General features: G+C 49.8%; 4 protein-coding genes across 5 annotated transcripts in view; 1 reads left to right on the top strand and 3 right to left on the bottom strand.

Annotated features, from left to right (window-relative positions):
* LOC125950136 (phosphoglycerate kinase) overlaps nt 1-371 on the bottom strand; it is a 1,859-nt gene extending 1,488 nt beyond the window's left edge. Inside the window, exons 1-2 of the mRNA XM_049677812.1 lie at nt 185-371; nt 1-94 (exon numbers count right to left, since the gene is read on the bottom strand). The exon at nt 1-94 is cut by the window's left edge and continues 255 nt beyond it. Of these exons, the coding sequence (XP_049533769.1) occupies nt 1-94; nt 185-246 (156 nt within the window). The 5' untranslated portion in view covers nt 247-371. The remainder of the gene's footprint in view (nt 95-184) is intronic.
* A 365-nt stretch (nt 372-736) lies between these two features.
* On the bottom strand, nt 737-6,317 carry LOC125950134 (protein transport protein Sec24C). Its single transcript, XM_049677810.1, has 8 exons — nt 6,054-6,317; nt 5,606-5,815; nt 4,781-5,536; nt 3,339-4,697; nt 3,092-3,260; nt 2,415-3,011; nt 2,127-2,320; nt 737-2,048 (listed from the first exon to the last, which is right to left on the bottom strand). Exons 2-8 carry the CDS (start codon nt 5,726-5,728, stop codon nt 1,905-1,907), a joined length of 3,342 nt encoding a protein of 1,113 aa, XP_049533767.1. The 5' UTR covers nt 5,729-5,815; nt 6,054-6,317; the 3' UTR covers nt 737-1,904.
* A 1,513-nt stretch (nt 6,318-7,830) lies between these two features.
* LOC125951687 (peroxisomal biogenesis factor 19) lies at nt 7,831-9,468 on the top strand. 2 transcript variants are annotated; one of them, XM_049680659.1, is made up of 4 exons: nt 7,831-7,892; nt 7,989-8,101; nt 8,185-8,320; nt 8,421-9,468. In XM_049680659.1, exons 2-4 carry the CDS (start codon nt 8,014-8,016, stop codon nt 9,130-9,132), a joined length of 936 nt encoding a protein of 311 aa, XP_049536616.1. In that variant the 5' UTR covers nt 7,831-7,892; nt 7,989-8,013; the 3' UTR covers nt 9,133-9,468. The 2 variants fall into 2 exon arrangements, with proteins under 2 accessions (XP_049536616.1, XP_049536617.1); XM_049680660.1 differs by having other exon boundaries at nt 8,007-8,101.
* LOC125951686 (ubiquitin carboxyl-terminal hydrolase 3-like) overlaps nt 9,469-10,000 on the bottom strand; it is a 6,653-nt gene continuing 6,121 nt past the window's right edge. Inside the window, exon 7 of the mRNA XM_049680658.1 lies at nt 9,469-10,000. This exon is cut by the window's right edge and continues 1,736 nt beyond it. The gene's annotated coding sequence lies outside the window, so the exon portion shown is untranslated.

A 10,000-nucleotide genomic window follows, 5' to 3' on the forward strand; every position in this document is an offset into this window, starting at 1 on the left:
CTTCTCGAGGGCAAACTTGATACTGTCCAGAGCGGCCACGATCCGCTGGTTGCTGGTGATTTTACCCTCCTTGATCGGTACGTTAAAATCGACCCTATACGCGGAATGGGTAGAAAAGAATCGGTCATAAGTACCCAGAACCAGTTCCGGAGAAGCTGCCCGTTCCGGATCCGGGAACACTTACCGCATAAAGACGCGCTTTCCCTTCAGGTCGACGTTTTCGAGGCTGAGCTTATTGAGAGCCATTTTAATGGAGCACGAGATGAAACGAGGAACGAATTTCGTTTTAAGCAGGATCCGCGGAAGAACCGGACGATTTGAAACCGCACACAAAATACGAACGAGCCGCCGTTTTCTGAAAAAAACTCGAGTCGTCGAGGTCGCTTCAAGGGCGTCGTCGTCAGGCTTATAGGGCCAGAATAGGACTATAGAGCCTATTTCAAAAAGATACCGTTACTGCCGCGAATTAAATAATTTTCGACGAGTTTCACTAATTTTAGTTTCTTTTCGCCCTCAACTAATATTTTAAGCTAGTCTTACGAGATGTTTTAAACATTCTTTTATTAGACACATTGAGATTGGAGCGTTTTATGATCGAACGAAACCTCCAAACAGCATGGGCTCACGACAGCCTGGCCGACTTAAAACGAAGCACAAAATGTACCAAAAAACAAATTAAAACGGCTAGCAACAAAACAATATCAATTCCCTTCACAAAACATAATCGTAGTAGAATGTATAATGAAGATAATATGTATATATTTTGCTATCTGTTCGCTAACTGCGTTTGATTCAATAAACGTACATACAATATGCCCAACCGGCCAAACCGATATGCCACCTAACTGTACCTCTCTGCCGACCGTTTGCCGTGTGAACTCGGCCGATACTGTTTAAGGTAATGTTTAAGTTTGTGTTAAATTCCTCTCCAATTGGTTCCAAGCAGTGTCGCTCTGCGTTGCTGCATCGACGATCTGGAGACGGAAGTTTTTTGGTGCTAATCGGTGCTGAAACACTCGATCAGCCCGATCATGGAATCAAGCATGGGCACCCCGCTTACTGTATCCATTTGCCGAATCTTTTGTCTCTATTTGCTACATTGATCTTCCCTCGCTAATGAAAAGCATACAATAATCTAAAGAGAACAGAGCGATTATGTTTTAAAAGATAAACGAAAAAGAAGAAACAGAGTTGCACAATCTACCACGAGAGACAAAACAAACATCGAAAATACAATAATAATATTAATAATAGTAATAGTTCATGATACAACGGACGCTACGCTATCAACCAAAACAGACGCTGCTTCCATACCAGAAGGAAATGTAAAGGATCCATTAATATTGCTTCTACCACCGGCCGCCGCCACTGCCTCCAAAGCTTCGTCGGACACGATTCGCTTTCGCACGATTTTGTGAGTAACTGGCCGCTCGATACGACTGGGGCCGACTTGCCTGTGGTTCGCACTCCTCGCCATCTTCATCTTCCTCCACGATCGTTCCATTTGCTCTCACGCCCATACCGGCATCATCTTCTCCTTCATGCTCGTCGCCATCCTCTTCGTCCCCCTCTTCTTCATCCTCGTCATCATCGTCCTCGTCGTATCGAGAAGCGATTCGATTACCGACGAAACCCTGGCACCGCGCGGCACACACAAACTTTGTTCGCTGTTGTTGCGGTGGCGATGACAATTGCTGCTGCTGCTGCTGCTGCTGCTGTTCCTGCTTAAGATTGCAGCACGGGCTGCCAATGCTGCCCATTACTGCATTCCCATTGACATCCGGCACCGCGGTGGTGGTAGTATATGAATTAGAGGTAAAAGTAGTGGCCGCACTGCGACTTTTAGTAAATCTAAACCGTCCGCCAAGGAAAAACCCGTTGCTTGCGATATTGCCTCTATCCAGCTAGCTAAGCATTTGACGAATCTCTTTGTGCATATGACAGAGGAAGTCAACGTAGCTGACTGAACCATCGGACGTGCCTCGATCCTCGACCAGGAAGTGGCGCAGTACGCTTTCCAGCTTGTCGCGTTGCTTTACGAGCGTCAGCTGCAGAGTGTGGACGTGTAGAAAGAAGTGATTAATGAGCAGAATACTGTCAGCAAAAGCCATCCAAACCAAACCTACCCTCATGCAGCGACGTTTCTGTTGCTGTATCTTTTCGACAATACCACGAATACGGCGTGACAGCGGATTATCGAACACTGGCAACCCAGTGCGATCGGTATCGATCTGCTGTGTGCACTGGGCGCCGAATACCGACTGCGTAAACTCCGGCGACAGCGATAGGCCGAGCCACATGAACATGTGCACACCGTTCTCTACAAACAAAGAAGCCAAGGATCATGCTCAGTTTAGTGAAGTTGATTGATTGGTTCGTGAACTGGTTCATGACATCTGCCCATCTCCAATTACCTAGAATGTAGGCGCCATCTTCGAGCATCTTTTCACCAGTACAACGGATTGCCGATGGAATTGTCTCGGCCTCAACGTGCACATCATGCAGCGGGATCAAACGTGGATAGAAGTAGTGTACCGAGGCCGGCAGATCCATGCTCATCACGTAGTAGATCACATACGAACGATCATCGATCGACATATCCGCTCCGCCCGAGAACGCATCGTTCTTTAGCAAACAGTTCACATAGAGCGGCAACAGTTTCATGCCTTCGGGCAATATCAGCTGTCCGGCCGAGGTAGCCGACGCACAATATTTCCGATAGCAGGCCAGCAACTGTACGGAGCGCTGCACGATTGCTGCCTTCACGGCCGCTGGTGTACCGTCCATCAGCTTTGTCAGGCCCTGCTTGGCGAAGAACAACAACGTCGAATCGATGTCGCAGCAACGGAAGAGCTCCAGCAACTCGCTGCACGTCTTCAGTGCAAGATTGAGCACGCGCAGCCTTCGCTGACCGGAACATGATGTATACAGAAGTGCCACCTGAATCAGCACCAGCTCATCGGTCAGTTTGTCATCGTGTTTAATCTCCACCGCCACCGCCTTATCGCAATCTATGAAGCAGTATGGATCAAGGATGGTTAGAAAACGATTCATTGCGGAACCGTAAGCTTTGGGAATCTGTGCTCCTTACCGATACTAGCAATTTCCATATCCTTCGTGTTCGACATGAAAAAGTGTCCGAAGAAGTCGGTCGGCCGCACACCGGTCGAAGTACGAACGCGCATGACTGCATCGAACGCGATCGGGCGGGCAATGTTCTTTATCAGATCGCTCACTAATCGTTGACCATCGATATCCGCCTGCAGGAAAGGAAGAAAAGGGTAAGCATAAAAGCGTAATGGAGCATGTAGAAGCCTTGTCCCGTACCAATCTCTTACCTGGAAGTAAGTGTACTTGTAAACTTCACCTCCGGTCAACCGAGCGACCTGGCCGATCGTGGCTAGATCGATGTACGCGTTATTGAAGACAAACAGATCGATCGAAACGCCCGCACCTACACACTCCTGAGCCAGCATGTTGTAGACCGTCGACTGTGGCGTCAGCACCGTCTTCTCCTTGTCCGTACCGAGCAGTTTGCGTTCCTCCCGAGCCTTCAGCTTACCGGGCGCATCGGCGTTGGGAAGCGTTGACTGGAACACATACAGCTTGCCAACGCACTCGGAAGCTTTAAGTGCTTCCAGGCCAGCCTGCAGAGCCGGCAGCAAGATCGTTTCCGTTTCGCGCGTATCGGCAAACATACGCGGAATCTGCTCCATCAGCGCATCAATCACGGATGCGGACTCTTCCGGATCGACGAGGAACCCATCGAGCAGAGGCATGAACATCTCCTGCAAATCCCCAACGACCATCATCTGAGGCTGCGCCAGCGAGCTTTTTAGGTTGTAGAAGTGCACCGAGCTGTTATACGTAATGAAGCCGACCTTCATCGAAGAGCGCGTCTGGCCCTGATCCACCGGTAGCCCGGCCAGGATTTGCTTCATTTGCGAGCAGAGTAGCTGCACCAGACCCGACTTGACGTTGTTGTACGACACGTCGATCAAAAACACCATGGCCGGAGCGCGCGGTGGCACATTGTTGCGGCAGTACTCCTTAGTCGCGACAAACTCGTACGCACCGAGCACCAGTTCGGGCCGCTCGTATTTATCCATCCGCTGGCCGGTGTGGTCCAGATGCTGGAAGTACCCGGGCGGTACCTCGGTCGTCGCCTTACAGAACTGACACTGGAACCGGCGGCCACCATCGACGAACTGCATGTGCGGGCAGATATACGCCTTGCAGCGAATACACCGGATCGGTCCCATCTCACCAAAGTCAACGATCGGTGGGGCCATCTCCTGATCGGCCAGCCGGGCAAATGGTGAGATGATGAGCGAAAATGGTACAGCGCTTTGCTTCATCAGATCGGCCGTCTGCGGGATGCTGTACATCGATGAGCGCACGAAGCGGGGCCCCGCGTTACCCTGATCCTGCGTTACGAAGCGCGTGGCCACGAGAGGAGGCACATGGCCGGGCGTATTCGTCGCAAAGATGCCGCCACAGCTTTCCTGGTTTTCAGCCATCAGCTGTATCGGATTGGGCATACTCTCCGGGTCCAGCCGTTTGGCCTGCGGTGGTGAAGGTGCACCGACACCAGGGTAGTGACCACCACCAGGTGCCGGTGGATAGCCATGGGGTTGCTGGTGCTGTTGCGGCATCGGAGGCATCGCATTATACCCTGGACCAGGTGGAGCCATTTGCTGGAAAGAGATAGAATGGGTGGGGTGAACGGTGTTGATCTGGAGATTCAGAAAGAAATTGACATTCGTTTTCTACTGCTTACATTAAAAGGCCTAGGGGGCATATTTGATGGCATCGGTGGAGCTTGACCTACTTGGCCCGGTTGCTGTGGGCCAGGATAACCTCCGGGTGCAGGCGGAGCCATCTGTTGACCCGGCATCGGTGGATACTGCTGTTGTTGTTGTCTAGGTTGTTGCACTCCAGTTTGTCCGGGGCCAGTAGGAGGAACTCCCGGTGCTCCGAATCCTACACCTGGTTGTGGATAGCCTGCGTTGAACTGTGGTCCTGGGGTCGGGTATGCTTGTTGCTGTTGTGGTTGTTGCTGCAGAGGTTGCGGTGGAAAAGGTTGTCCGGGGCGTGGTGGGCCACCAGCTGTGGCCTGCATTGTTGGAGGGGCAGCACCAGGAGCGCCGGCGTACTGGTGGCCGTTTGTTTGACCATAACCATTAGCCCCTGGAGGCATCGGTGGTCTTGCGCCAGCACCACCACCTATCGGTGGACCGTTCGTCATCCCTCCAGCTTGAGGAAGAGGGGATTGCTGAGGCTGCTGCTGCTGCTGCGGCTGTGCCGATGGAGGATATCCACCAGCACCGGGAGCAGCAGGACCCGGACCAGCACCGGACGGTGGACGACCTCCCATGTTCTGAGGAGGTGGTCCCTGGTTCGGATAGCCTGGTAGCGGAGGACCACCGCCACCCATCGGACCATTCGCATTCGGTGGACCAACTTTAGGAGGTCCACTAGCAAGTGACATACTTTGCATCTGGCCAACCAACTGCTGCTGCTGCTGTTGCGGCGGCTGCAATGCAATCGAAAAGGGTTGATCAATATCCGTCGTTGATGAATTATGCCAGCTGTTAGTACTTACGATTGGCTGAGGTTGGCCCCCGTTCACACTCATTCCGGGTGGACCCACCGGTGGAACACCAGGCTGCGGCCAGCCGCCCTGTTGCTGTGGATACTGGCCATAGTGCGCCGTTTGTGGATTCATTTCGCGCCGGATTTCCTCTTCTGCTACCCTTTGTGGCCGTTTCTCAACAATGTAAACCTACAAACGATGTCGCTTTCCGGTCACTTCCTGTGGAATGAAAAGTGCTTGTCACAAATCGGAATGGTGCCACGCTCCGTCTACGAGCCGCAAGAAATGCCAACACCACATCTGCCGCGAAAGCACTTTTGAGATTCTGGAAGCGCAGCAGACGGAGTGGGCTAACGACCCTGCCCCTTCACCCGGTCCCACTATGAAGTGATTATGCTGATGTGCATCGCGCGCGCCCTACTCCCGGACCTACCACCAACCAACCTCACCTACCAACCTTTTTCTCCCGCACGGCACGGCACGATCTTATCGGATTCGAGTCTTCCTGCTCTCTTTGGTAACCAGGTACCCAGGGCCGTCGGCACACAATTCCCGGAATGTACTACGAGACGAATTATTCAAAATAATTTAAAGCTCCACTCAGCATCCAGCACGAATGGGGGATGATGGTGATGGGTCTTTCGCCACTTTCCACGTCAGACATACAGCGAAGAAAACAGCTAGATCCTGGGTCCATACAAGCAGGCGAGGAAGTCACGGCAGGTACGGCGCAAGAAGCAACGACGGGGAAAGGGCGACGAAGGTATTTTGATCGCAGCTGTCACTGGCCGTGCCACGTAATTTAACGAAAAAATCCAACGAATGTCCAGTGTTGCCAGCCGAAGACAGGATTTTGAAAACAAAACAAATCGCAGAAATTTTTGGAATATTATTGGAATTTATCATTATTACGTGGTCTGTGTCTACTACAGAAAGTTTATACTACGCAAATCAAGGAGCCAAAAACGGGCGACTACTGCGGGATCTCGACGAGATTCTTTAGCCGTGGCCACACGGGGCGAAAACTCTAGCGCAAACAAAAAAATTAATAGCCGTGGCCACACGGGGCGAAAACTCTAGCGCAAACGAAAAAATTAATGCCAAAACATTTACGCTTGCCGTTTACATGCTGTCAAACGATTATAGGTCCGTGGAGCGTAAAACCTAGAGTAAAAGCTGTTTGCAAACGGAAGGGCTCGCAATATGTTCTATTTGTGGTTTACATTGATAGATAGTGATCATTGCTAGTGTGTTCAATCCTTTTCTTCCACAAAACGATTTTAATTTCCTCAACCCGGCCACGTAAACATATCGAAGCGTAAACGATTTGGCATTAATTTGTAAATTTGCGCGCAAATTTTCGCTCCGTGTGGCCACGGCTAATGCCAAAACGGTTTCGCTTGCCGTTTACATGCTGTCAAACGATTATTGGTCCGTGGAGCAAGGTACTTTAAAAAGACAGGTAGCATCTTAACCGCTTTGACAGGTCACCATTTTGAATTTGTTTGACATTCATAGGAGGGCGCTTTTATAAACAAAACCACGTGAGTTTCAAGAAGAAGAAGAAGAAGATATGGGCAAGTTTGGTGGTTTTATCAAGGAAAGTACCTGATTTCACTCTTTTTCGGATGTTTAAATGATTCATCTCTCTATTTAAGATCAATCGAGCAACCGAGTTATGTTTTACAGCGAGTGAGCACGGTCCAGGAACGCTAGCTAGCTCTTGTTCTAGGCCGGGTGGCAAGACCTACGGACCGATACCATATTGAAACACTAGGAAGAATTTTGAGAATATTTGCATAAACTTCAACTTTCGTGCCACTTTTCGTGAATTTGAACTGTCGTAATACCACAGAAAAGCGAAAACAGCTCCGAAAAGAGCGTTCCAGAAGTAAACATCCCACCATCCCGTGAATGTCAAACTCTGAAGTTTTTTCTAAAATAAAATCGGGGATTTGTTCTGGATAAAGCTACCTGTCTTTTTAAAGTACCTTGCCGTGGAGCGTAAAACCTAGCGTAAAAGCTTTTTGCAAACGGTAGGGCTCACAATATGTTCTTTTTGTGGTTTACATCGACAGTGAGTGATCATTGCTAGTGTATTCGATCCTTTTCTTCAAAAAAACGATTTTAATTTCCTCAACCCGGCCATGTAAACATATCGAAGCGCAAAAGTTTTGGCATTAATTTGTAAATTTGCGCGCAAATTTTCGCTCCGTGTGGCCACGGCTTTTCGGTGCAGCTGGTTGTCAACTGTCAGTGGTTCGTCAGAAAACTCATCCCCGTGCCGAGACGAGAAGTAAATTTAATCCGCAAATCCAAGGGCTGGTTCCTCGTAGTTACCGGCTCGTGTTGGGCGGATTGCACAATTCCTTTGCTTCTCCCGCCCTAACAGCCTTCTTCTCCGCCTCAGCCACACCATGTCCGACTCAAAGAAACCAGCCCAGCCCGCCGCGACCGCCAGTGGAAGCTCCTCGCGGGACCAGGAGTTGGACGATCTGCTAGACAGTAAGTTCCGCGACACAGGGAGCGGGATCGGGATGGCTCTAACAGTTACGTAATGCATTTGGGGACGACGCTCTCGCCATCAGGTGCATTGGAGGATTTCAGCAAACACAAGGATAGTTCGACACAGCAAGCGAGCAAATCGGACGGTGGAGCGGGAGGTAGTTCCGAACAGCACGACGATCCTCCGACGGAGCAGCTGTGGAACGAGGAGTTCATCGAGTACCGTTATCGATCCCAACTCATTCCTACGGTCCGCGAATGCGGGAAGCGTTTGGCCTTTCTTCTAATTGTTGGTTTTGTTCTCTTACCATCAAAACAGTGAACAGGCGAAGATGTTCGAGAAGCAAATGGCTGCGCTGTTCGGCGGTGGCGAAAGGGTGGACAGCGAACAGATTGCTCTCGGGTTTCAGCGATTGGCCGAAGCGGCCGGTATGGCGGTGCGATCGGAGGGTGCGCCGACGACAGTAGGATTGGATGGACCGGCGGGAGAAGCAGTTGGTGGTCTTGACCCGTCAATCAGCCAAAGCATAACCGATGCGCTTAAGTCGATGAGTGAAGGGCGCGACAATTTGCAGGCTCCCTTCAGCCCCGAGGATATGGCGAACATGTTCGGTAACATCGATCTGAACGCGTCGGGCGAGAACAATGCCTTCTTGCCGTTCATGCAGAACATGATGCAAAGTTTACTGTCGGCCGAGGTGCTACTGCCCAGCTTACGCGATCTCGTCGAGAAGTACCCGAAATGGCTGCAAGACAATGCGGCGACCGTTCCGAAGGAGGACCGGGAGCGGTACGAAAAACAGCTGGTCATGATGAAGGACGTGTGCGCGGAGCTCGAGCAAGAGAAGCCAGACGACAGTGCGGAGGTCAAACGCGAACGGTTTCGAGTGGTGCTGGAAAAGATGCAAGCCATGCAGGACCTCGGTCAACCGCCAACTGATTTGATTGGGGATCTTGGGCCGGGAAATCTTAATCTGCCTACGCTCGATCCGTCCTCCTTCAATGAACAGAATCCCTGCCCTATGAGCTAACTCAGCACTCGGAACAAACATCCTGGCAACTTGCTGCTGTGCCGCTGCCGCCTGCTGTGCTTTAGGTGTAGTTGAGCTTTTTTTTAACTGACACATTTCGCGTCATCCTTATGAAAGAGGATTGGATTGGATTGGATTGGATAGGCCGGTTTTAAGTTGATTTGGGTTTCGACAAAGCGACGATCTTTTGAAATTGGACCGCATTTTTGTGGGGTTTGTGGGTTTAGCTCGGATACTTTAACATTAGCAATAAAGTCGCTGGAAGCGACATTCGTAAAACCACCAACATGTAGCGTATTAATTACACATTGGAAATAACAGACAGTCGCTTTCATTTACCACAGTTGCCTGCCACTTTATTAAAGGAGCTTCTTCATGCTTTGTTACCATTAAGAGCAAGCCTAGCAACTAAAATCTCATAGCTCGAACATTAAATCATAAAACTTCTTTAATCGTACACACCGTTTGTTGGTACTGTTGTTTTGTTTTTGTTTTGCTTTTTATTGTTTCTCTTCCTCTTGCAGGATTAAACTGGTCAATCCTACTATCTTATGTTCTACCATACTCAGCTGGTACCTTACTAACCTCGGAGTATCTATTTGCTAATCTGTCAGTCAAACCTGATGCTATCCTGATACACCACGTTATTTTAATGAGTTTAATCCGTGCAATATAATGAATTTTATTTTCGTTTGAACTGGTTGGTTTTTCATTAAGAATAATCTTTTATTAGAGTTTTGTTTTCTGTATTGCTAAACGCTGCTCTGAGGCAGTCCCCTTAACTGATGGATAAATCTTTGAGACATTTTTTTCTGTTTATTCTATGTTTGGGAGGGGATGGGGCATGGCTTTTAAATTTTCCTATGCG

The sequence above is a fragment of the Anopheles darlingi genome, chromosome 2, assembly GCF_943734745.1.
Source record: "Anopheles darlingi chromosome 2, idAnoDarlMG_H_01, whole genome shotgun sequence".
Lineage (NCBI taxonomy): Eukaryota > Metazoa > Arthropoda > Insecta > Diptera > Culicidae > Anopheles > Anopheles darlingi.

Excerpts from the sequence above, each read along its gene's own strand:
- LOC125950134 (XM_049677810.1), bottom strand. The coding sequence starts at position 5,728 with ATGAATCCACAAACGGCGCACTATGGCCAGTATCCACAGCAACAGGGC. Across the intron at positions 3,261-3,338 it reads ACAAGTACACTTACTTCCAG|GCGGATATCGATGGTCAACG; the intron begins GTAAGAGATTGG and ends CCTTTCCTGCAG. Across the intron at positions 3,012-3,091 it reads TATGGAAATTGCTAGTATCG|ATTGCGATAAGGCGGTGGCG; the intron begins GTAAGGAGCACA and ends ACTGCTTCATAG.
- LOC125951687 (XM_049680659.1), top strand. The coding sequence starts at position 8,014 with ATGTCCGACTCAAAGAAACCAGCCCAGCCCGCCGCGACCGCCAGTGGA. Across the intron at positions 8,102-8,184 it reads GTTGGACGATCTGCTAGACA|GTGCATTGGAGGATTTCAGC; the intron begins GTAAGTTCCGCG and ends TCTCGCCATCAG. Across the intron at positions 8,321-8,420 it reads TGGAACGAGGAGTTCATCGA|TGAACAGGCGAAGATGTTCG; the intron begins GTACCGTTATCG and ends CCATCAAAACAG.